The sequence below is a fragment of the Thalassophryne amazonica genome, chromosome 1 (genome assembly GCF_902500255.1).
Source record: "Thalassophryne amazonica chromosome 1, fThaAma1.1, whole genome shotgun sequence".
NCBI classification, from domain to species: Eukaryota; Metazoa; Chordata; class Actinopteri; order Batrachoidiformes; family Batrachoididae; genus Thalassophryne; species Thalassophryne amazonica.
The window spans coordinates 171,770,444-171,797,782 of NC_047103.1; the positions used below are offsets into that span (position 1 = coordinate 171,770,444).

The following is a 27,339-nucleotide window of genomic DNA, read 5'->3' on the forward strand; positions in this document are numbered from 1 at the left end:
TTAGAATCATTAAGGTAATATCTGAAATAATACACTCTGACCAAGTGGGGTTTGTCAGGGGTAGGTCTTCTGCTGATAGCTTGAGACGTTTATTACATCTGGTCTGGAAAGCACAAGACTCAACTGACCCTATTGCAGCTTTGTCAATGGACGCCGAGAAGGCGTTTGATAGGGTTAGCTGGAGCTATTTATATTTTACACTAAATAAATTTGGATTTGGTAAAATTCTTCAAGACATTATTAAAATGATTTATACAAATTCTAAAGCAGTAGTAACAACTAACGGGTTGAGATCCTCTGTATTCTCCCTGGAGCATGGGACTAAACAGGGCGACCCCCTTTTGCCCCTGCTTTTCATAATATCTCTGGAACCATTGGCTCAGGCTATCAGACAGAATGACAAAATAAAAGTTATATGCATTGGTCACAATAACAAAATGTTGATTTTTGCCGATGATGTATTAGTTCTGGTATCTGATCCTCAAAAATCTGTACCTTCACTTCTAAATGTGATAAATACGTTTTCAAACCTATCGGGATATAAAGTAAACTGGACTAAATGTGAAGTAATGCCCCTGTCTAAAGCATGTTTTAAGAGTCACTTTGATAACTGGAAATTCAAATGGTTACAAAAACCTCAAATATTTGGGTGTTCTACTAAATCCAGGGTTGGGTAATAGTGTGGTAGATAACTATAAGCCTCTGATTCAGAAAACTGACCTGCTTCTAAAAGGATGGGACAAACTCCAGATTTCGTTATGGGGCAGAATACAGGCAATCAAAATGGTTATTGCTCCTAAATTGAATTATCGCTTCAGTTTATTGCCTCTCACAGTTCCAAAATCAATATTTAAAACAATAGACAAACTAATAAATACATTTGTGTGGGCAGGCAAACGACCCAGACTGACTCTTAAAAAACTCCAGGCAAGTACAACCCATGGAGGAGTGAATCTGCCCAATTTACAGCTATATCATGACGCCTTCACAGCTGCCCAGATAGCCTCACTTTTATCAAATAGGGATGATAAACCATTATGGGTACATCTGGAAGATGAAATCAACGCCCCGTTTAAGGCTGAACAATATTTGTCTCAAGTCCCCAGTGTCACTATTAAATCCAACCCAGTTATAATGCTTACGCGGAAAGTGTGGTTGCAGCTTAATAAAAGGAAAAAAAAAGTCCCCTTTCCTCGTTGGCTCAGCGTCAATTTGGAAAAATCCTATGCTTATGATAGCAGGGAAGACTGTATTCTGGGGTCAGTGGTTTAATAGAGGAATTTGTCAGATAGAACATGTTTTTCATGATAATAAATTTAAGACTTTTGAAGATCTTCAATTAACTTCCGGCCTCTGCAGCAAAGAATTTTGGCAGTATATCCAGCTGAAGGACTACCTGACAAAACTAACGACATCTTTCTCTACTATTCCTTCTAAATGGTACAATCTAAATTTCAAAAATTGCATAGTCTACCTCATCTAGTCAGCAATATGTAGAAATATTTAAACAAAGATAATAGTGATGCTAATAAAGGATTGAAGGATGTGTGGGAAAAAGATCTGGAGGCAAATTTTAATGGAGATGAATGGAACACCCTGGTTAAACATATGTTGAAGCCAATGAGGGAGGCACGTTCTAAGTTGATACAATTTAAAATATTTAATAGACTATATTGGACACCAGTGAAGTTGCATAGGGCTAAGATCAGTCTATCTGATACTTGCTGGAGATGTCACTCTGCCCCTGGGGATATGCTCCATGTGTTTCTGACTTGTCCCAGTCTTGATGGTTACTTACTGGGGAAACATTATGGAAAAATTATGTAACTGTCTTAATGTTAAAATTGTTTTGACACCTCAGTTATGCCTTCTGAATGTACTGGATTATAGCACTGGTATAACCAGGGAAAAGGCACTTTGGCTCAAGACCGCCCTGACCACAGCCAAAAGGATCATCTTAAGACATTGGAAAGGACAGAATGGCACCATGTTCTCAGAGCGGTTCACCGCTTTGTCAGAAACTGCTTCATTTGAATGACTCATCTGTAAAATAAATGGACAATTGGACACATATGAAAGAATTTGGGAACCGTTTTTAAATTCTATTGCAACTATTTGACATTCAAGCCATCAATACTTTGCACCTTTGGTTTATCATTATGTTTTGGAAATGTTTTTGTTTTATACATTTGTTTTGTCTAATACTACTGTGACTGGTGGGAGGAGTGGGTGTTCAGGGTATAAGCATAAAAAAAAAAGAATCCTTCTCAGATGTTTTATTGAAATGCACGGCACTGATAGCTGAGGCAGATCCTAAGAGGGACGGCTCTGATGTAAAGATTATTATGTTTTATCTGCATATAATGACGGCTGTTACTTCTGTATTTGTTGAAAGAAGGAACAAATAAATACATAATTGGAAAAAAACAACACTTTACACAAAAAGTTTAATATTTGATGTTTTGTGAATAATTATTTTCTATCATTAAAGCCTTTATAAGTTAATCTGGTAAGAACATCAGGTAAGTGAACTTCTGAACGATCAGACGCCTCTGCTGCAGTGAAACTCTGGTCGGATTTAATGTTGTACGCTAACAGCATTAGCACTTTTAGCTGTCAGTAGCTTCACCTCTTAGCTCTACTTAATGTGTGATTATTGGAAAAAGCACGTGGCTCTTAAATTTTAATGTCCATAGCAAAGTAAATCACTAGGAGAACCATTGCACGGCCACCAAAAACATGATTTAATAAACACCCGAAGACAGACTTTCTTGCTGCTTCTTCCTTCAAGTTTATTGGCGGACTGCAACCCAACACGGAGCATTACTGCCACCTACTGCAGCGGAAATGTTTGTACACCAAGAATTTCTTTGAAAAGTGATGCATTTTTCGTTCAAAAAATATGTTCTTGAACCGATATGTTGGTAAAAAGCCGTTCTAAAACCGAAGTTCCACTGTACTTTGTTGGACTGGACTTGTGCACATTTTGACCTGCTGGTGGCGCTGTATCACATGATGAGGGACTGACAAGGCACCAATGTGACTAAGCTTTGGGGAATCAAACTATCAACTCCGTCTTACCTGACGGCTTTGGTGACATCAGCAAACTGCATGAGGTCATACTTTCTGAGAAGCTGATTGGTCGGCATGTGACCCTGAAAGAGAAGAAAAACCACAAACCCCGCAGAGTGCTGATGATGGACAGAAAAGTGCAGCTGATAACAGCTGCCGTCATGCTGATGGCACGCTGATGTGGCGCTGATGGCACGCTGATGTGGCGCTGATGGCACGCTGATGTGGCGCTGATGTCACAGTGATGTGGTGCTGATGTCACGCTGATGTGGCGCTGATGGCACGCCGATGTCATGATGATGTGGCGCCGATGGCACGGTGATGTTACAGTGATGTGGCGCCGATGACACGGTGATGTTACAGTGATGTGGCGCCGATGTTACAGTGATGTAGCGCTGATGTTACAGTGATGTAGCGCTGATGACACGGTGATGTTACAGTGATGACACGGTGATGTCACAGTGATGACACGGTGATGTCACAGTGATGTGGCGCTGATGACACGGTGATGTTACAGTGATGTGGTGCTGATGACACGGTGATGTCACAGTGATGTAGCGCTGATGACACGGTGATGTCACAGTGATGTGGCGCTGATGACACGGTGATGTGGCGTTGATGACACGGTGATGTCACAGTGATGTGGCGCTGATGACACGGTGATGTGGCGTTGATGACACGGTGATGTCACAGTGATGTAGCGCTGATGGCATGCCGATGTCACGACGATATGGCGCTGATGACACGCTGATGTTACAGTGATATGGCGCTGATGACACGCTGATGTTACACTGATGTCACGGTGATGTGGCGCTGATGTTACAGTGATATGGCGCTGATGACACGCTGATGTTACACTGATGTCACGGTGATGTGGCGCTGATGTGGCGCTGATGTTACGGTGATGTCACAGTGATGTGGCGCTGATGTTACGGTGATGTCACAGTGATGTGGCGCTGATGTTACGGTGATGTCACAGTGATGTGGCGCTGATGTTACGGTGATGTCACAGTGATGTGGCGCTGATGTTACGGTGATGTCACGGTGATGTTACAGTGATGTGGCGCTGATGTTACACTGATGCGGCGCTGATGTCACGGTGATGTTACAGTGATGTGGCGCTGATGTTACAGTGATGTCACAGTGATGTGGCGCTGATGTTACACTGATGTCACGGTGATGTTACAGTGATGTGGCGCTGATGTTACACTGATGCGGCGCTGATGTCACGGTGATGTTACAGTGATGTGGCGCTGATGTTACACTGATGCGGCGCTGATGTCACGATGATGTTACAGTGATGTCACACTGATGTGGCGCTGATGACACGGTGATGTCACACTGATGTGGCGCTGATGACATGGTGATGTCACAGTGATGTTACAGTGATGAGGCGCTGATGACACGGTGATGAGGCGCTGATGACACGGTGATGTCACAGTGATGAGGCGCTGATGACACGGTGATGTCACACTGATGTGGCGCTGATGACACGGTGATGTTACAGTGATGAGGCGCTGATGACACGGTGATGTCACACTGATGTTACAGTGATGCGGCGCTGATGACACGGTGATGTCACACTGATGTTACAGTGATGCGGCGCTGATGACACGGTGATGTCACACTGATGTTACAGTGATGCGGCGCTGATGACACGGTGATGTCACACTGATGTTACAGTGATGTCACAGTGATGTGGCGCTGATGTCACGCTGATGTCACAGTGATGTGGCGCTGATGACACAGTGATGTCACGCTGATGTCACAGTGATGTGGCGCTGATGTCGCAGTGATGTGGCGCTGATGTCGCAGTGATGTGGCGCTGATGTCGCAGTGATGTTACAGTGATGTGGCGCTGATGTCACGGTGATGTCACATTGATGTTACAGTGATGTGGCGCCGATGACACGCCGATGTTACAGTGATGTGGCGCCGATGACACGCCGATGTTACAGTGATGTGGCGCCGATGACACGCCGATGTTACAGTGATGTGGCGCCGATGACACGCCGATGTTACAGTGATGTGGCGCCGATGATACGCTGATGTTACAGTGATGTAGCGCTGATGTTACAGTGATGTAGCGCTGATGACACGGTGATGTTACAGTGATGACACGGTGATGTTACAGTGATGACACGGTGATGTTACAGTGATGACACGGTGATGTTACAGTGATGACACGGTGATGTTACAGTGATGTGGCGCTGATGACACGGTGATGTCACACTGATGTTACAGTGATGCGGCGCTAATGGCACGGTGATGTCACACTGATGTTACAGTGATGCGGCGCTAATGGCACGGTGATGTCACACTGATGTTACAGTGATGCGGCGCTAATGGCACGGTGATGTCACACTGATGTTACAGTGATGTCACGATGATGTCACAGTGATGTGGCGCTGATGTGGCGCTGATGTCACAGTGATGTGGCGCTGATGTCACAGTGATGTGGCGCTGATGTCACAGTGATGTGGCGCTGATGACACAGTGATGTGGCGCTGATGACACAGTGATGTCACGCTGATGACACAGTGATGTCACGCTGATGACACAGTGATGTCGCGCTGATGTTACAGTGATGCGGCGCTGATGTTACAGTGATGCGGCGCTGATGTTACAGTGATGCGGCGCTGATGTCACAGTGATGCGGCGCTGAAGTCACGATGATGTTACAGTGATGTGGCGCTGAAGTCACACTGATGTTACGGTGATGTTACAGTGATGTGGCGCTGATGTTACACTGATGCGGCGCTGATGTCACGGTGATGTTACAGTGATGTGGCGCTGATGTTACACTGATGCGGCGCTGATGTCACGATGATGTTACAGTGATGTCACACTGATGTGGCGCTGATGACACGGTGATGTCACACTGATGTGGCGCTGATGACACGGTGATGTCACACTGATGTGGCGCTGATGACATGGTGATGTCACAGTGATGTTACAGTGATGAGGCGCTGATGACACGGTGATGTCACAGTGATGAGGCGCTGATGACACGGTGATGTCACACTGATGTGGCGCTGATGTCACGATGATGTTACAGTGATGTTACAGTGATGAGGCGCTGATGACACGGTGATGTCACACTGATGTTACAGTGATGCGGCGCTGATGACACGGTGATGTCACACTGATGTTACAGTGATGTCACAGTGATGTGGCGCTGATGACACACTGATGTAGCGCTGATGTCACACTGATGTAGCGCTGATGTCACACTGATGTGGCGCTGATGTCGCAGTGATGTGGCGCTGATGTCGCAGTGATGTGGCGCTGATGTCGCAGTGATGTGGCGCTGATGTCGCAGTGATGTGGCGCTGATGTCGCAGTGATGTTACAGTGATGTGGCGCTGATGTCACGGTGATGTCACATTGATGTTACAGTGATGTGGCGCTGATGTCACGGTGATGTCTCACTGATGTTACAGTGATGTCACGATGATGTCACAGTGATGTGGCGCTGATGTGGCGCTGATGTCACAGTGATGTGGCGCTGATGTCACAGTGATGTGGCGCTGATGACAGTGATGTGGCGCTGATGTCACAGTGATGACGCGCTGATGACACAGTGATGTCGCGCTGATGTTACAGTGATGCGGCGCTGATGTTACAGTGATGTGGCGCTGATGTCACAGTGATGTGGCGCTGAAGTCACGATGATGTTACAGTGATGTGGCGCTGAAGTCACACTGATGTTACGGTGATGTCACAGTGATGTGGCGCTGATGTTACACTGATGTCACGGTGATGTTACAGTGATGTGGCGCTGATGTTACACTGATGCGGCGCTGATGTCACGGTGATGTTACAGTGATGTGGCGCTGATGTTACACTGATGCGGCGCTGATGTCACGATGATGTTACAGTGATGTGGCGCTGATGTTACACTGATGCGGCGCTGATGTCACGATGATGTTACAGTGATGTCACACTGATGTGGCGCTGATGACACGGTGATGTCACACTGATGTGGCGCTGATGACACGGTGATGTCACACTGATGTGGCGCTGATGACATGGTGATGTCACAGTGATGTTACAGTGATGAGGCGCTGATGACACGGTGATGTCACAGTGATGAGGCGCTGATGACACGGTGATGTCACACTGATGTGGCGCTGATGTCACGATGATGTTACAGTGATGTTACAGTGATGAGGCGCTGATGACACGGTGATGTCACACTGATGTTACAGTGATGTCACAGTGATGTCGCGCTGATGTCACGCTGATGTCACAGTGATGTGGCGCCGATGACACGCTGATGTCACAGTGATGTGGCGCCGATGACACGCCGATGTCACAGTGATGTGGCGCCGATGACACGCCGATGTCACAGTGATGTGGCGCCGATGACACGCCGATGTCACAGTGATGTGGCGCCGATGACACGCCGATGTCACAGTGATGTGGCGCCGATGACACGCCGATGTCACAGTGATGTGGCGCCGATGACACGCCGATGTCACAGTGATGTGGCGCCGATGACACGCCGATGTCACAGTGATGTGGCGCCGATGACACGCCGATGTCACAGTGATGTGGCGCCGATGACACGCCGATGTCACAGTGATGTGGCGCCGATGGCACGGCGATGTCACAGTGATGTGGCGCCGATGGCACGGCGATGTCACAGTGATGTGGCGCCGATGGCACGCCGATGTCACAGTGATGTGGCGCCGATGGCACGCCGATGTCACAGTGATGTGGCGCCGATGGCACGCCGATGTCATGATGATGTGGCGCCGATGGCACGCCGATGTCATGATGATGTGGCGCCGATGGCACGGTGATGTTACAGTGATGTGGCGCCGATGACACGGTGATGTTACAGTGATGTGGCGCCGATGACACGGTGATGTTACAGTGATGTGGCGCCGATGATACGCTGATGTTACAGTGATGACACGGTGATGTTACAGTGATGACACGGTGATGTTACAGTGATGACACGGTGATGTTACAGTGATGACACGGTGATGTTACAGTGATGACACGGTGATGTTACAGTGATGACACGGTGATGTTACAGTGATGACACGGTGATGTTACAGTGATGCGGCGCTGATGACACGGTGATGTCACACTGATGTTACAGTGATGCGGCGCTAATGGCACGGTGATGTCACACTGATGTTACAGTGATGCGGCGCTAATGGCACGGTGATGTCACACTGATGTTACAGTGATGTCACGATGATGTCAGTGATGTGGCGCTGATGTGGCGCTGATGTCACAGTGATGTGGCGCTGATGACACGGTGATGTCACACTGATGTGGCGTTGATGACACGGTGATGTTACAGTGATGAGGCGCTGATGACACGGTGATGTCACACTGATGTTACAGTGATGCGGCGCTGATGACACAGTGATGTGGCGCTGATGACACAGTGATGTCGCGCTGATGACACAGTGATGTCGCGCTGATGACACAGTGATGTCGCGCTGATGACACAGTGATGTCGCGCTGATGTTACAGTGATGCGGCGCTGATGTTACAGTGATGCGGCGCTGATGTCACAGTGATGTGGCGCTGAAGTCACGATGATGTTACAGTGATGTGGCGCTGAAGTCACACTGATGCGGCGCTGATGACACGATGTCACACTGATGTCACAGTGATGTCACGATGATGTCACGGTGATGTGGCGCTGATGTCACGGTGATGTGGCGCTGATGTCACGGTGATGTGGCGCTGATGTCACGGTGATGTGGCGCTGATGTCACGGTGATGTGGCGCTGATGTCACGGTGATGTGGCGCTGATGTCACGGTGATGTGGCGCTGATGACAGTGATGTGGCGCTGATGTCACAGTGATGTCGCACTGATGTCACAGTGATGTGGCGCTGATGACAGTGATGTCGCACTGATGTCACAGTGATGTCACAGTGATGTCACACTGATGTCGCACTGATGTCGCACTGATGTGGCGCTGATGTTACAGTGATGTGGCGCTGATGTCACGATGATGTTACAGTGATGTGGCGCTGATGTCACGATGATGTTACAGTGATGTGGCGCTGATGTCACGATGATGTTACAGTGAGAATTTTATTAGCAAAGAAAGTCATGAAGTCATTACTAGTTAAAGTTAAAGGAATACTCGGCTCAATAGAGCTCTGACTCTTTGTCAGCCTGGATACAGTGCTGAAAAGAAACCTGGGGTTGTTCTTATTTTCTTCAATTAGTGATGAGTAGTAAGATGTCCTAGCTTTACGGAGGGCTTTTTTATAGAGCAACAGACTCTCTTTCCAGGCTAAGTGAAGATCTTCTAAATTAGTGAGACGCCATTTCCTCTCCAACTTACGGGTTATCTGCTTTAAGCTGCGAGTTTGTGAGTTATACCACGGAGTCAGGCACTTCTGATTTAAGGCTCTCTTTTTCAGAGGAGCTACAGCATGCAAAGTTGTCTTCAATGAGGATGTAAAACTATTGACGAGATACTCTATCTCACTCACAGAGTTTAGGTAACTGATGTGGCGCTGATGTCACGATGTCACAGTGATGTGGCGTTGATGTCACGATGATGACGAGATACTCTATCTCACTCAGAGTTTAGGTAACTGATGTGGCGCTGATGTCACGATGATGTCACAGTGATGTGGCGTTGATGTCACGATGATGTCACAGTGATGTGGCGTTGATGTGGCGCTGATGTCACACTGATGTTACAGTGATGTGGCGCTGATGACATGGTGATGTTACAGTGATGTGGCGCTGATGTCATGATGATGTTACAGTGATGTGGCGCTGATGTCATGATGATGTTACAGTGATGTGGCGCTGATGTCATAGTGATGTTACAGTGATGTGGCGCTGCTGTAACAGTCTGTGTGTGTGTGTGTGTGTGTATAAAGTGGTACCAGCAGCATCTTGACTGGCAGCAGGTAGATCAGAATCATCCTCTTGTTCTTCTGACTGGATCGATGGCAGTGATGGAAGGAATATGACAGAAGCTCCTCAGCTAAAAACAGAAACAAACATGAACACGAGGAACAAACACAGCGATGCTTCCCTCAGTGATCAGCTGCTCTTTAAGGAACCTCACTTTTTTATATTTCCTCCGTCCCTCTGAGGACGTCTGTCAGAGGTCTCTGTCTCCCTTTTGGTGCAAATGTTCTTCTTCTGTGCTTTTTTCCCCCTCTTTGAGTGTTGGGTTTGGGTCCGTGACATGTCCCTGTGTGTTTGTATAGTTTGTTCCTCATTTGGTCAGTCCTGTGTTTGTCAAGCAGGCGTTTCCCCTCAGTGTCACGCGTGTGTGTGTGTCCAGATGGACGAGAGTGTGAGCGTGTGTCTCCCTGCACCTGTCTTCTTAAGGGTGCACGTGTGTGGGGGAGTACGCACCTGTCAGTCTGCTGTCTGTGCCCGAGTTTGCTGTAACGTCTGTCTCCCATGACGTACAGGGATGTGGTTGGTGGTTGGTGTGCACGTGTGGAGGCGTGTGTGTGTACGATCCCCAACGTTAGCAACACTAGCATCCACACACACCCACATGTTATGCATATGTGGGCGTGTGTGGATGTGATCCTTACGTATGTGTGTGTGTGTGTGGCGTTTATTCATGTCAGCTGTTGGTGTTTCTGTTTCAGGATGTTTTCACCACCTTTGGGTTTGTGAGTATTCATGCTGTTCTTTTCTTTCAGCGGTCTTTAGGGTTATCCTTGGGTCCCTCGTAATGACCTTGTCCACGTTTGCTGTGAAATGAAAATTGTGAAATCCGAGGAAAATTTGCAGGGGGCCTTGGGGGGGGGGGGTGTTACAGTTCCCCAGGAGCCGGGGTCTAGGGCCCTGTGGGGCCCCAGAATTAAATTTTTATGTAATGATACTTTTCCAGCATCTCCTGGAAGAACAAATCTCAAAATTAGTGGATATTTAAATGATCCTATATTCAAACAAATCTCAAAATTAGTGGATATTTAAATGATCCTATATTCAACCTTTTATTTGATCTGTCAATGATGATGTTGAAATAACAGAATATGACGTGGAAGTCGGACCTGGAATGATTTTCCTTTTAATTGTAAACCAAATTATGCATTAACTCAGAACAATTAAACTACATGAAATTTATGAAGACTGAAAAGACACAACAAAAACCACAGCTAAAGCTTGGAGAATATTTGGAAAATCATGGTAAAATATCAATATAGTAATCAATCAATCAATCAATTTTATTTATATAGCGCCAAAGCACAACAAACAGTTGCCTCAAGGCGCTTTATATTGTAAGACAAGGCCATACAATAATTACGGAAAAACCCCAACGGTCAAAACGACCCCCTGTGAGCAAGCACTTGGCGACAGTGGGAAGGAAAAACTCCCTTTTAACAGGAAGAAACCTCCAGCAGAACCAGGCTCAGGGAGGGGCAAGACTATAGTAAGAAGTCACTTATATTCTTGTGTAAATTCATGCAACCTAAATCCATTCAAAGACACAATGTCTTTTTTCCAATGAACGAAAGTCTAGATTAGTGAAAAAAAAAAAGTCACATAATCTTGTCTAAAATCCTGTTTGAACAGCAGAATGTTTATTTTCCAGAGAGCAAAATTCTTACCGTGTTTTCCTGAGAGGGCACAGTTCACTTTTCCCGTTTCTTTGATCTTTCAGGTGTGTTGATGAACCCAGCGACAATTCCACAGATTCTTGTCCTTATAAGAGTTTTTCAAACCGTCTTTCTTGCCATTTTTTCTCTGTGCGACATCGCTCTGTGACACAGACATGCTGCACAAATATTCTTTAAAAAACTTGAAAGCTCTAAAAGTTTGGGATGTCCACATGCCAAGTTTAGCTTAAGCATCGCACAGGAGCCACACAGCGTCGCCGCAGCAACCAACCAGTCCCGCTTTACGACAACTGTCATAACAGCTACGCTTTGAGTGGCATTTTTCCTCTGCGAAACTCCGCGGATCCGAGGAAACTGATTTGTATCTGTAACACACAGATCAGTGTCCGTGGACTTATAAAACTTACACAATGTCGTAAAAAAAGAGAACGCTTTGCGATAAGCATTTTAAAAACTCAGTGATATTCACGATTAACGAGTACATCACTAACACCTCCTCCCCATGATGAAATCCTGCAGTGGTCGTGTGGCTTTTTATTTCTTGATGTGCTGCTGCCCCCTTGTGTTTATTTAAGTCCTCACATGTCACTCAGTGTTCACGTGTTGTCTGGCTTGATGTGTGTCAGCCGTCACACCTAGTTACTTTGGTATTTAGTTCAGTTCCGTTTGCCTTCTGGAATCACACACTCAGCCGTCTTCGTCTGTCAGTTTGGTTTGTGATTATGTTCTTATGTGTTTATTCCACTTTGGATTTTTGGGTCACTGTGGATTTTCTCATTCTGTGAGAGACTCTCACTGTAGTTTTGGATTTTGTCACCAGAGACCGTGTTCACATTATTATCTTCACCATTATCTGAACACTTGTTTTGTCACGTCCTTCCTGTGTTGGCCGCCTGCATCTCGAGAGCCAACCTTCGTGTGGTGGTTAAAACCATGACATTGCGTGTTCTGTCCATGTTCTCACCCGTGATGAAGTCACTGTCAAACATGGCTTTGCGGCCCACATAGTATTTGTAGGTGACTTTCTGAGCGGGACTGTAGTCGTTCTTCAGGTTGGAGCTGTCGATGGCTCTGATCAGAGGCTTACACAGGTGCAGCTTATTGATCTGCAGCACAAACATCAATCAATCAATCAGTCTCCGCATTAACAGCAGCCTCATTCATATGAAGTGTTAATTAGTGTGAAGACAGTTGACAAGATCAGACTGATGGACACAGGAGGGGGCGGGGCTAGTCACCTGCACACACCACAGGAGCAGCCTCTAGGTCACAAGCACAGGCAGCAGCTAGCTCAAAGCAGCGGACTAATGTCTGCTGTGTAACACCAGGGAGCGTGTCCTCTGGATGAGGAAGATCAACATGGACTGAAGTCACAAAATAAAATACAATCTAATCTGCAAAGAGACACCGAGACCAGATGCAGTTCATCTTGGACACCTAAAGGCGCCGTTACGCTGCACATGCAATGAAGCTGACTGGCAGAATTTACCGCTACTGTCAGGTGCACCAGCAGGTGGCAGACACGTCTACAGAATATTACACAGACTTAATAAACTTATTTTTAAGTGAGCTGCTTAATCTGTTTTTCCTCTTTATGCCCTTTGAAATTGGAGATGTAAAGTGCACCCAGAAAATATTCACAGCGCTTCACTTTTTCTACATTGTTGTTTCAGCCTTATTCCAAAATAGATGAAATTCATTCATTCATTCATTTACCCCTCAAAATTCAATACAAAATACCCCATAATGACAACATGAACATTTTCTTTTAGATTAGCAAATTTTTTTAGATAGCAATTTTTTTTAATTAAAACCAAGAAATCACGTGTATGGAAGTATTCACAGTCTTTGCCATGAAGCTCTAAATTGAGCTCAGGTGACTCCTGTTTCCACTGATCATCCTTGAGATGTTTCTGCAGCTTAATTGGAGTCCACCTGGTGTAAATTCAGTTGATTGGACATGATTTGAAAAGACATACGCCTGTCTACATATAAGGTCCCACAGTTGACAGTCAGAGCACAAACCAAGCATGAAGTCAAAGGAATTGTCTGTAGACCTCAGAGACAGGATTGTCTGGAGGCACAAATCTGGGGAAGGGTACAGAAACATTTCTGCTGCTTTGAAGGTCCCAATGGTCCCACAGTGGACTCCATCATCTGTAAATGGAAGAAGTTCAGATCCACTAGGACTCTTCCTGGAGCTGGCCGCCTGACTAAACTGAGCAATCGGGGGAGAAGGACCTTAGTCAGGGAGGTGACCAAGAACCTGATGGTCACTCTGTCAGAGCTCCACCATTCATCTGTGGCAAGAGGAAAACCTTCCAGAAGGACAACCATCTCTGCAGCAATCCACCAAGCATTTTGGGTCAAAATCCATAGAACAGTGCCATCTACCGGATGGGGGTGTGAATATCATCCAACTGTCACATGGTTGCTTTTTTTCCCCCCCATTCATTTAAACGAAAAAGACAGAAAAGCAGAAATGAAATTTATAAGACTTTGAATGAAAAGGAGCAGAGAGAAGATATTTTCTGCCCCTTTTTACAATACAATCTTTCAATTTTAAGTATCATTATTCAACATTATTAAACAGATTACATTTTTGACTTGTCACATACCACTGACTTATTTCATAATTTTAACCATTATTTAAAAGATTACATCCCTAACAGGTTACATTTTAAACTTAAAACATTCTAGACATCACAAACAGATCACACCCTAGGTTTTGTCATAACCCACTAACTTATTTCATAGTTTCATACTTACTTAATACATCTAATTTAATAAATTTTTTAAAATAATTTAAGCGACCTTAATTCTTTGATTTCTTTGTTGAGGTTGTTCCATAATTTTACACCATTCACTGCAATACTCCTTTCCTTTACTTTGGTTCTGAATCTTGGTTTTTTAAAGACTTCTATTCCTTTCAAATTGTAACTACTTACTCTTTTTTCAAACATATTTTGAATGTTTATTGGTAAGGTATTTTTGTTAGCTTGATACATTGTTTGTAATATTTTCAAATCAACTAAATCATGAAATTTAAGTACCCTATACTTAATGAATAATGGATTAGATGGATCTCAAACAACTATTACTAATAATTTTTAAAGCTCTTTTCTGAAGAGTAAATAATGGTTGTGTATAAGTTGTACATGTTGATCCCCAGATTTCTACACAATAAGTTAAATATGGGACAATCAATGAATTGTACAATGTTAATAAACCATAACTATTTAATGAAAATTTTACTTTATGCAAAACAGCAATGGCTTTCGCTATTTTTCCTTTTATGTAATTTATGTGTGACTTCCATGTAAGATCTTCATCAATCACGACTCCCAGAAATTTTGTTTCTTTACCCTTTGTATGTCCATTCCATCTATTTTTAATGACACATTATTTCCCACTCTGTCATTAAATAATATGAAATTTGTCTTATTAAGATTTAGTGACAATCTGTTTATATCAAACCAATGTTTAACTTTTTCCAACTGTGTATTTATCACTTGTACTACTTCCTGTATATGTGATCCAGAGTAAAATAATGTTGTATCATCAGCAAATAATATGCTGCCAAGTACTTTAGATACATTCACAAAATCATTGATATACAAAATAAACAGTTTGGGTCCAAGTACCGACCCTTGTGGTACACCATAAATAATGTTACACAATTCTGATTTAGTATTATTTATCTGAACAAACTGTTTTCTAAGTAGTTTTTTATCCACTGATGTGCAATACCTCTAATTCCATATTGTTGTAACTTGTGAAGCAATCTTGAGTGGTCGATAACATCAAAAGCTTTTTTCAGGTCGATAAAGATACTTACAAAATAATCCTTATTATTTATTGTTGTTGATATTTTCTCTGTTAATTCCATAACTGCCATAGCTGTCGAATGTTTTGTTCTGAATCCATACTGAGCATTATTTAAAATATGATGTTTCTCAATGAATTTGTCCAACCTTGTCACAAAAACTTTTTCCATAATTTTAGAAAACTGTGGAAGCAATGACACTGGCCTGTAATTTGAAAAATTATGTTTGTCTCCATTTTTATATAATGGGACTACCTTGGCAATTTTCATTTCATCTGGGAAAATTCTTGTTGACAGAGACAGATTACAAATGTAACAATGTGTGATTCAATGTGACAATGTGGACAATGTGATTCAGTGCAACAATGTTGCACTGAATCACATATAAACAGAATTTTAGTTATGCAAATGCCTTTTTTTTCTTTTTTTTACAAGTGAAAATAAATAACATTTCCAAATACACATTTATTTGGAAAAAAGCAACACACACGTTACAGTAACTTGTGTGTTGGTTTTTACAAATAAACAAACCAACCAACCAGTGATGAGGAGGCTCCTTTTCCCAAAATGCCCTTTGGCATCTGTGAGTTTTAATGCTCAAACCTTCAGAATTTGCACATTACTTTAAAAGTTTTGTGTATTTTCACTTTGTAAAAATGACAGAGTATGCATAATAAACCGTCCGGAATTAGTTTGGTTTTTAAATCAAACCACAAGTCAAACCTCCGTCTATCATCCACCTTCCGGTTTGTGCCTCTGTCTAAGCAAGTATTATTTTTGTATTTTTATACAGTATATATCAGGGGTGTCTGAGCCGTCGATGGCAGTATTAAAACTGGCCCGTGGGCAGAGCAGCTCCGAGTTGAAGAAACAGTGGTCGTCTCTCAAAGCGCACTGACGGCAGGACACCTACACTGAGCTTTACTGAGACATTTTTTATGCGTTGCGACGTGTTAACAAATACTAACACTCTTTTTTCACCCACATGCACCTAAAGTCTCTTTCAGAGGACAACAAGAAGTAAAAAAATGCTGATAAAACTTTATCTGTGCCACCATGCCATTTGGTCCATTCTTCCTGCTCAGACAGCAATCCAGGCACGAATCCAGACAAAAAGGGGCTGTGGGGAGCAGGGACGCGGCCCCCCACAACAGATTAAAGGTCCACTTTTGAACATTTTTTCATATTACTACTACAACCCCTGGCAAAAATGATGGAATCACCGGCCTCGGAGGATGTTCATTCAGTTGTTTAATTTTGTAGAAAAAAAAAGCAGATCACAGACATGACACAAAACTAAAGTCATTTCAAATGGCAACTTTCTGGCTTTAAGAAACACTATAAGAAATCAGGAAAAAAAATTGTGGCAGTCAGTAATGGTTAGTTTTTTAGACCAAGCAGAGGGAAAAAAATATGGACTCACTCAATTCTGAGGAATAAATTATGGAATCACCCTGTAAATTTTCATCCCCAAAACTAACACCTGCATCAAATCAGATCTGCTCGATAGTCTGCATCTAAAAAGGAATGATCACACCTTGGAGAGCTGTTGCACCAAGTGGACTGACATGAGTCATGGCTCCAACACGAGAGATGTCAATTGAAACAAAGGAGAGGATTATCAAACTCTTAAAGAGGGTAAATCATCACGCAATGTTGCAAAAGATGTTGGTTGTTCACAGTCAGCTGTGTCTAAACTCTGGACCAAATACAAACAACATGGGAAGGTTGTTAAAGGCAAACATACTGGTAGACCAAGGAAGACATCAAAGCGTCAAGACAGAAAACTTAAAGCAATATGTCTCAAAAATCGAAATGCACAACAAAACAAATGAGGAACGAATGGGAGGAAACTGGAGTCAACGTCTGTGACCGAACTGTAAGAAACCGCCTAAAGGAAATGGGATTTACATACAGAAAAGCTAAACGAAAGCCATCATTAACACCTAAACAGAAAAAAACAAGGTTACAATGGGCTAAGGAAAAGCAATCGTGGACTGTGGATGACTGGATGAAAGTCATATTCAGTGATGAATCTCGAGTCTGCATTGGGCAAGGTGATGATGCTGGAACTTTTGTTTGGTGCCGTTCCAATGAGATTTATAAATATGACTGCCTGAAGAGAACATGTAAATTTCCACAGTCATTGATGATATGGGGCTGCATGTCAGGTAAAGGCACTGGGGAGATGGCTGTCATTACATCATCAATAAATGCACAAGTTTACGTTGATATTTTGGACACTTTTCTTATCCCATCAATTGAAAGGATGTTTGGGGATGATGAAATCATTTTTCAAGATGATAATGCATCTTGCCATAGAGCAAAAACTGTGAAAACATTCCTTGCAAAAAGACACATAGGGTCAATGTCATGGCCTGCAAATAGTCCGGATCTTAATCCAATTGAAAATCTTTGGTGGAAGTTGAAGAAAATGGTCCATGACAAGGCTCCAACCTGCAAAGCTGATCTGGCAACGGCAATCAGAGAAAGTTGGAGCCAGATTGATGAAGAGTACTGTTTGTCACTCATTAAGTCCATGCCTCAGAGACTGCAAGCTGTTATAAAAGCCAGAGGTGGTGCAACAAAATGCTAGTGATGTGTTGGAGCATTCTTTTGTTTTTCATGATTCCATAATTTTTTCCTCAGAATTGAGTGATTCCATATTTTTCCCCCTCTGCTTGGTCTAAAAAAGTAACCGTTACTGACTGCCACAATTTTTTTTTCCTGATTTCTTATAGTGTTTCTTAAAGCCAGAAAGTTGCCATTTGAAATGACTTAGTTTTGTGTCATGTCTGTGATCTGCTTTTTTTTTCTACAAAATTAAACAACTGAGTGAACATCCTCCGAGGCCGGTGATTCCATAATTTTTTCCTCAGAATTGAGTGATTCCATATTTTTTTTCCCTCTGCTTGGTCTAAACAAGTAACCGTTTCTGACTGCCACAATTTTTTTTCCTGATTTCTTATAGTGTTTCTTAAAGCCAGAAAGTTGCCATTTGAAATGACTTAGTTTTGTGTCATGTCTGTGATCTGCTTTTTTTCTACAAAATTAAACAACTGAATGAACATCCTCCGAGGCCGGTGATTCCATAGTTTTTGCCAGGGGTTGTAATAATTTCAACAACTGAATTTTTTTGAAAGAATTTAAGTGTTACATTTATAAACAATATCGATTATAAATTGTAAGATTTACTGTTACAGTGCTGTCAACAGTTAAATATGAGGTCAAGAAAGGTGTCTATTTTATTTTTAATAAAACAAATATTTACATTCACTGAAGTCAAGAAAGACTGGCTTTATTTCATGTTTTACAAAAACTTTTTTTTTTCAAGAAGTAATATTTAAGTTCAACTTAAAATGTCAGGACATACATTGTTTCCTTTGTGTTACTGTTAAAAATGCACTTACTATAAAGTGAGTATTGGTAAAATGCGTTTCATTTCCATGTTGAGGTGGTGGGGGAGGGGGTGCTGTCAGCAGCTGCTGAAAGTAACTAATATATATATATATATATATATATATATATATATATATATATATATATATATATATATATATATATATATATATATATATATATATATATATATATATATATATATATATATATATATATATATAAGTAACTAATATATATAGTCATCTAACTTATTTACCTTTTTAACACTTTATTTATTGCTTTTTTTTTTTTACTTATTTTAAAAACATATACATAAACAGGAACAGTTACAGTCTGGGGGTGTACCATATCCTCTTTAAATTGCATAACTTGTCTCTGGTCATCCAAACTTGAACCACACGGGGGCAGCATCCTTCCCCGTGTTGTGTTGGAGATCCATTTTGCCCACTTGTTAGTAAAGTCTTCTCCTCTACACCTCAGGGTGAAGGTCATCTTCTCCATGAAAAAGATTTCTTTCATTATGTTTGTCCATTGTTTAAGGCTGGGAGAGTCCAGTTTGTACCAGTTCTCGGTAATCACCTTTTTACAAGCAACAAATAGTATTTTACACAGATACCAGTCTTCTGGGATAATTACATCTTATTATATCACACCAAGTAAGAATTGGATATCCTAAAATCTTTTGTATCACTGAACAAATTTTACCCCAAAATAGTTGGATTTTTGGGCAAGTCCAAAATCTGAGGGTGTGATTGGCGTCCATGTGTCTCCAGCACGGCTGTGGGAACTGAACCTGGTTACTTTTGATGTGTGGTGTAAAACTAATTGAGTTCTTCCAGCCAAATCCTCTCCACTTCTTTGAGCTGGTAGTTGTGTGCTGAGTGTCCCACACTGACCACCAATCCTCTTGTGACATTTCCATACCCAGTTCTTGCTCCCACTTTCATTTAACACATAAAGTGTTATCACCTCTTTGTTTCTGGAGTCCCTGATATAGTTTGGATAGAATATTCTTTACAGGTTTTCTATATGCTTCTGTTAGAATAGCTACTACTTTATTACCCTCTGAGGATATATATGGTTTAATTATTTTTTTTAAAGAAATCTCTGATTTGTAGGTATCTGAAAAATTCAGTTTCCAATTTCAAATTCTCTCTGGAGCTCCTAAAACTCTTGAATTTCCCTCCTTTGACTGGCAAACTAACTGCAGTGATGCCCGTATTGATCCACTGTCTGAAGCTGAGGTCAGCTCTACCAGGTTTAAAATCACAGGCAAAAGCAGACCAAACAAGTAATTTGCTCTCACCTTTCATATGAACTTATTTACTTAAAGTAACTAACAAAGTAACTAGTAATCTTAGATACATTTGAAACTGAGTAATCAGTAAAGTAACTAAATTACTTTTTGAAGGAGTAATCAGTAATTGGATTACTTTTTCAAACTGTGGCAACACTGTGAATGAAGGACTCTCAGACCAGGAGAAACAAAATTCTCTGGTCTGATGAGACAAAGATTGAACTCTTTGGTGTCATGTTTGGAGGAAACCAGGCACCATCCCTACAGTGAAGCATGGTGGTGGCAGCATCATGCTGTGGAGATGTTTTTCAGCAGCACCAACTGGGAGACGAGTCAGGATTGAGGGAAAGATGAATGCAGCAATGTACAGACACATCCTGGATGAAAACTTACTCCAGAGCGCTCTTAACCTCAGACTGGGGCAACAGTTCATCTTTCATCAGGACAATGACCCTAAGCACACAGCCAAGATATCAAAGGAGTGGCTTCAGGACAACTCTGTGAATGTCCCTGAGTGGCCCAGCCAGAGCCCAGACCTGAATCTGACTGAACATCTCTGGAAAGATCTGAAAATGGCTGTGCACCGACGCTCCACATCCAACCTGATGGAGTTTGAGAGGTGCTGCAAAGAGGAATGGACCAAACTGGCCAAAGTTAGGTGCACCAAGCTCGTAGCATCATATTCAAGAAGACTTGAGACTGGAGTTGCTGCCAAAGGTGCAACAACAAAGTATTGAGCAAAGGCTGTGAATACTTATGGACATGTGATTTATTTTTCCATGTTGTCCTTATGGGGTGTTGTGAGTAGAATTTTGAGGGAAAAAAAAAAATCAATTTACATTTTGTAATAGGGCTGTAACATAACAAAATGTGGAAAAAGTGAAGCGCTGCTACATGTCAGGCTGCCGTGGCAGGAGTATAAGCCGGTTGCCAACAATGACCGTATTTATTTATTTTTAGAGTTATTGTTGACACAAGCTGCCTGATGAACAAACTCATCCAGTCGTTTATATATCTGCTGTACAAGCTCAACACCGTTACCACCGCAGTAAATATGAGATCAATGCTAAACTACGCTAAGTGGCTGTAAGCTATTTACACAGTGCTCTTTTTCTGTGCCGCACATTCTGGTACAGTCTGTAAAGCTGCCTTTAGTGGTGATGTTGAGAGGAGAGAGGCACACAACCATTTCTAGCGTGTCGGTCACAATGACACCGGCGTGCAGCTATGCTGTCATCTTTCTGGACCTTAAGCCACACCCACTGTTTGTAAACTATTTCAACTGCAGGATGAGTTTGTGAGGTTAGTGAGCGACAAACCAAACCGCACTCGTTTGGAGGTTATCTGAAGCTAATCACAAGAAGCTTGATTTGTAGAATTTTAAAAGTGAATAAAAGTGGAAGAATTCAGACCTTAAAGTAGATCTTGAAGAGCTGGTTGCTCAGAAACATCATTCCCCACTTCTTAGAGTCCTCGATTCCAGCACGACTAAACAAAACAAACAAAAAATGGTACATTTTTCCATCCATCCATTTTCTTCCGCTTTATCCGGAGTAGGCTCACGGGGGCAGCAGCTCAAGCAAAGCCGCCCAGACCTCCCAATCCACACACACCTTCCCCAGCTCCTCCAGGTGAACCCCAAGGCGTTCCCAAGCCAGCCGAAAGACGTAGTCCCTCCAGCGTGTCCTGGGTCTTCCCCGGGGCCTCCTCCCAATGGGACGTGCCCGGAACACCTCTCCAGTGAGGCGTCCAGAGGGCATCCGGAAAAGATGCCCGAGCCACCTCAGCTGACTCCTTTCGACGTGGAGGAGCAGCGGCTCGACTCCAGCTCTTCCCGAGTGACCGAGCTCCTCACCCTATCTCTAAGGCAGCACCCAGCCACTCTGCGGAGGAAACTCATCTCGGCCGCTTATACTCGCGATGTTGTTCTTTCGGTCATGAGCCAAATCTCATGATCATAGGTGCGGATCGGAACGTAGATCGATCAGTAAATCAAGAGCTTTGCCCCCCTACTCAGCTCTCTCTTCACCACAACGGTCCGATACAGCGACCGCATAACTGCAGATGCTGCACCAATCCGTCTATCGATCTCACGCTTCATTCGTCCCTCACTCGTGAACAAGACCCCGAGATACTTAAACTCCTCCACTTGAGGCAAGGACACTCCACCGATCTGAAGAAGGCAAAGCACCTTTTTCCGGTTGAGAACCATGGCTTCGGATTTGGAGGTGCTGATTTTCATCCCGGACGCTTCACACTTGGCTGCAAACCGCCCCAGTGCACGCTGGAGGTCCTGATTTGACGAAGCCAACAGAACCACATCGTCCGCAAACAGCAGAGACGAGATTCTGTGGTTCCCAAACCAGACCCCCTCTACACCCTGACTGCACCTAGAAACTCTGTCCATAAAGATAATGAACAGAACAGCCCTGGTGGAGGCCAACGTGCACTGGAAACAGGTTTTACTTACTACCGGCAATGCAAACCAAGCTCCTGCTGCGGTTGTACAGGGACCGGATAGCCCTTAGCAAAGGACCCCGAACCCCGTACTCCCGGAGCACCCCCCACAGGGTGCCGAGGGACACGGTCAAATGCCTTCTCCAGATCCACAAAGCACATGTGGACTGGTTGGGCAAACTCCCATGAACCCTCAAGCACCCGATGGAGGGTGTAGAGCTGGTCCGGTGTGCGGCGACCAGGACGAAAACCACACTGCTCCTCCTGAATCTGAGGTTCGACTATTGGTCGAATTCTCCTCTCCAGTACTCTGGAATAGACCTTACCGGGGAGGCTGAGGAGTGTGATCCCCCTGTAGCTGGAACACACCCTGCGGTCCACCATCTCAAACAGAGAGACCACCACCCCGGTTGGCCAATCCAGAGGCACTGTCCCCTACCGCCACGCGATGTTGCAGAGGCGTGTCAGCCAAGACAGTCCCACAACATCCAGAGACTTAAGGTACTCAGGACGGATTTCATCCACCCCAGGAGCCTTGCCACCGAGGAGCTTTCTAACCACCTCGGTGACTTCGGCCTGGGTAATGGATGAGTCTGCCTCTGAGTCCCCAGTCTCTGCTTCGTCTTCGGAAGACGTGACGATGGGATTGAGGAGATCCTCGAAGTATTCCTTCCACCGCCCGACAACATCCCCAGTCAGGGTCAACAGCTCCCCACCCACACCGTAGACAGTGCTGGTGGAGAGCTGCTTCCGCCTCCTGAGGCGTCGGACGGTTTGCCAGAATTTCTTCGAGGCCAACTGATAGTCCTCCTCCATGGCCTCCCCTAACTCCTCCCAGACCCACGTTTTTGCCTCTGCGACCGCACGGGCTGCAACACGCTTGGCCTGCCGGTACCTGTCAGCTGCCTCCGGGGTCCCACCTACGAACAAAGACAAGTAGGACTCCTTCATCAAGCTTGACAGCATCCCTTACTTCCGGTGTCCACCACTGGGTTCGGGGATTGCCGCCATGACAGGCACCAGAGACCTTGCGATCATAGCTACAAGCGGCTGCATCGACAATGGAGGTGGAGAACATGGTCCACTTGGACTCCATGTCTCCAACCTCCCCCGGGATCTGGGAGAAGCTCTCCCGGAGGTGGGAGTTGAAGACCTCGCTGACGGAGGGTTCCGCCAGTCGTTCCCAGCAGACCCTCACGATACGTTTGGGCCTGCTAGGTCTGACCGGCTTCCTCCCCTCCCAGCGGCTCCAACTCACCACCAGGTAGTGATCGGTCGACAGCTCAGCCCCTCTCTTCACTCGAGTGTCCGAGACACATGGCAGAAGGTCAGATGATACGACTACAAAGTCAATCATCGACCTCCGGCTCAGGGTGTCCTGGTGCCACGTGCACTTACGGACACACTTGTGCTCGGACATGGTGTTCGTGATGGACAAACTGTGACTAGCACAGAAGTCCAACAACTGAACACCACTCCGGTTCAGATCGGGTAGGCCGTACTTCTCGATCACCCCCCTCCAGGTCTCAATGTCGCCGCCCACGTGGGCGTTGAAATCCATCCAGGAGAACAATGGAGTCCACAGTCAGAGCGCTATCTAGTACCCCTCCCAGGGACTCCAAGGAGGTCGGGTACTCTGCACTGCCGCTCGGCCTGTAGGCCGAGACAACAGTGGGAGACCTGTCCCCGACCCGAAGGCGTAGGGACGCGACCCTCTCGTTCACCAGAGTGAACTCCAACACATGGCGACTGAGCTGGTGAGCAATAAGCAATGCGACCCCAGCTCCTCGCCTCTCCCCGTGGGCAATGCCAGAAAAGTGGAGTGTCCAGCCCCTCTCCAGGAGTTGGGTACCAGAGCCCAAGCTGTGTGTGGAGGTGAGCCCGACTATCTCTAGTCAGTATCTCTCAACCTCCTGCACAAGCTCAGGCTCCTTCCCCCCCCAAAGAGGTGACGTTCCACATCCCAACAGCCAGCAGCTGTGAGCGTGGACCGGGCCGCCGAGCCACCCGCCCTCGACCGCTACCCAATCCTCTCTGCACCCGACCCCCATGGCCCCCTCTGCAGGTGGTGAACCCACAGGAGGGCGGGCCCTCGTTGCTCTTTCTAAGGCCCGACCGCCAGGCGCTCGTGCACGAGCCCCAACCCCAGCCCTGGCTCCAGGGTGGGGCCCCGGCTCCGCCATACCGGTTGACGTCTCGGTCCTTGATTTTTTACTGGTCACGGGAGCTTCTGAACTGCCCTGACCCGTCACCTAGGACCTGTTTGCCTTGGGAGACCCTACAAGGGGCACAAAGCCCCTGACAACATAGCTCCTAGGATCATCCGGGTACGCAAACTCCCCCACCACGATAAGGTGGCAGCTAGAGGGGGAGTGGTACATTTTTAATCAATAAAATGCATCTTGTCTTCATTTTACCGGAAATTTGAATTTTAACAATAATCAAATTCAGGAACAGTCGACCCGACGTTGGTTTGAGAGTGGCTTGTTCAGATCACTGTCCCACAGGTGAGGTCTTATTAATGTGCAAACAGCCCCTAGGAGGTGCCAGAGGACTTTGTGTGTACTGACTTGTCACTGGCACAAACTCTGAAGCAGCTCATCAGTTGCTCTGCTGCTTTCTCCAACATTTCACCCGGCTGGCCTTTGCCCTTCTTCTGCAGCTGCTGCTCTGCCTGCACACAAGGTCACAGGTCACTGGCTGCATATTAATACATGTAATGACATTTCTGTTAAGAAAAAAAAAATCTTACATTGTTGGCAAATATCCTGAGGTCCAACGTGACAGCAAACATGATGGGTAACGCCCTGAAACCACAAACCGACACAATCAAGCTGCGTTCACAGTCGGCGTGTTCACAACAGCTTCAACAGTTTCCTCCTACATTACATCCTTATTACAGTGGTAACACTAGAATTAGCATGTCACTGCGCTAACCTTATTCATATTGCAGCAGTAATACTAGCATCAGCATGTCACTGCTCTAACCTTATTCGTATCACAGCAGTAACACTAGCATTAGCATGCCACTGCGCTAATCTTATGTGTATCACAGCAGCAACACTAGCATTAGTGTGTCACTGCGCTAGCCTTATTCACATCACAGTGGAAAAACTAGCATTAGCATGTCACAGCTCTAACTTTATTCATACCACAGTGGTAACACTAGCATTAGCATGCTATTCATGCTCATCTTATTTGTAATAAAGTGGTAACACTAGCATTAGCATGCTAATCTTAGTACATTTACAAATATAAGCAGTGACGTTTTTCCGTTTCTCACCATTTCTCTTCTTTGTGTGACTGAAACGCTCTAAGAAAGGATGTCAAAGACGTTAAGGAAACAAACCGACTGATTATTGACACTGAAAAGGCAAGCATGTGAATATTGTGTTTTAATGGCATCATAAAGGATATTGGACAACAAGCGTCTGGAAGCGGTAGGCCTCCACAAAGTCATGATTGGCGACTGCATAGGTACATCTGTAAAATACAATAAACATCCGTGTGAGTGAAGGAAGGAGCCCTTACACCTGCCAGCCACACCCACTGAGTGAACGGGCCACGCCCACTGACCTACCTGAGATGAGCTGCTACCATCTCGTCGTAAGGCGGCTCCAGAACCTGCTGACACTTATCTTCTGGACTGGCCAGCTGTAAGACACATGCAGAGTCAGGCTGCAGTGCAGTAACTCCTCCCACAGGCTGTGTGTTGTCCAAAGTAGGCGGAGCCTCACCTGGAGTCGAGGGTTGGCCACGTGCGGGTGTTTGAAGGACAGAAGCTCCGCACAGAACGAGCCCTCGCGGTTATCGATGGCCTCATAAACCTGCAGACAATGCAGACCTTTACTGTGATGGACTGAATATTACAGCGCCCCCTACATGCCATTTGTTACATCTGTCAGGAAGTGCCAGAAGGCTTGTTTTTGTGGTGTATCATGATAAATCTGACCAGCAGCAAACTCCAACAGCTGATTAAGAAACCATTAATGTGGGGAGGGGCTTAAATTTTGCATTTCAATAAAGTTTTATCACTGTGCCAGTTTTTTTTCTTTCTTATGCTTACAAAAAAAAAAGGTGATAAACGCCGCTTTCTGTTCTCTGACAGAGGCTTTTTAACTTTTTGTTGTCTTCTTTCATTTTAGAGGCTAAAAATTAAAGAAATGAATGGTTTTAGAATCATAAAATATTAGAAATTTGAATTTACAGAGCAATGTCCTCTTTCTAAAAAAAAAAAAAAAAGACACACATACACAGGTAGGGGGTCAAGGGTCAGGGGTTACCTGTTGAAGATACTGGTTAATTGTGATGTGAGCCATCGCCACCTACTGGTTCAGCAGCTAATTACACCTGAAAAACAAAAATGTAACATTTAAAACAGACATGTATAAATTGAATTTATTCATCAGGATAAAAATAAACATCAGTCTCAGATATTCAGACAGCAGCAAAACAAAGACATTTGCTTTTTTTCCTTTTGGCTTTTTTTCTCTGCAGTAAGAAGTGGCAGCAAAAAATAAAATAAATAACTAACAAACAAACACTGAAGCTGACGGGTCATAAAGTGAAGAATTTCATCAAACTGATGAGCAATTCTATGATAACGTAATTACAACTAGAACACATTTTTAATGGTAAATTAATTACATTCCCATAGCCCTGACTCTCACTTTTTAAAGACCCAGACAAAGTCTTAATCCTGA

At 44.4% G+C, this 27,339-nt stretch overlaps 1 protein-coding gene across 2 annotated transcripts in view; it reads right to left on the reverse strand.

The window, feature by feature from the left end:
• The window catches only part of pcid2 (PCI domain containing 2), a 33,785-nt gene extending 6,754 nt beyond the window's left edge, over positions 1 to 27,031 (reverse strand). Inside the window, exons 1-11 of one of the 2 annotated variants that reach the window (XM_034179496.1) lie at positions 26,920 to 27,031; positions 26,374 to 26,463; positions 26,217 to 26,290; positions 26,054 to 26,119; positions 25,920 to 25,961; positions 25,389 to 25,443; positions 25,207 to 25,310; positions 21,592 to 21,667; positions 12,619 to 12,760; positions 9,954 to 10,054; positions 3,082 to 3,155 (exon numbers count right to left, since the gene is read on the reverse strand). In XM_034179496.1, the coding sequence (XP_034035387.1) occupies positions 3,082 to 3,155; positions 9,954 to 10,054; positions 12,619 to 12,760; positions 21,592 to 21,667; positions 25,207 to 25,310; positions 25,389 to 25,443; positions 25,920 to 25,961; positions 26,054 to 26,119; positions 26,217 to 26,290; positions 26,374 to 26,463; positions 26,920 to 26,955 (860 nt within the window). In that variant the 5' untranslated portion in view covers positions 26,956 to 27,031. Of the gene's footprint in view, positions 1 to 3,081; positions 3,156 to 9,953; positions 10,055 to 12,618; positions 12,761 to 21,591; positions 21,694 to 25,161; positions 25,311 to 25,388; positions 25,444 to 25,919; positions 25,962 to 26,053; positions 26,120 to 26,216; positions 26,291 to 26,373; positions 26,464 to 26,919 lie in introns of those variants that run through there. The other variant, XM_034179503.1, reaches the window with a different exon arrangement.
• Between the last annotated feature and the right edge of the window lie 308 nt (positions 27,032 to 27,339).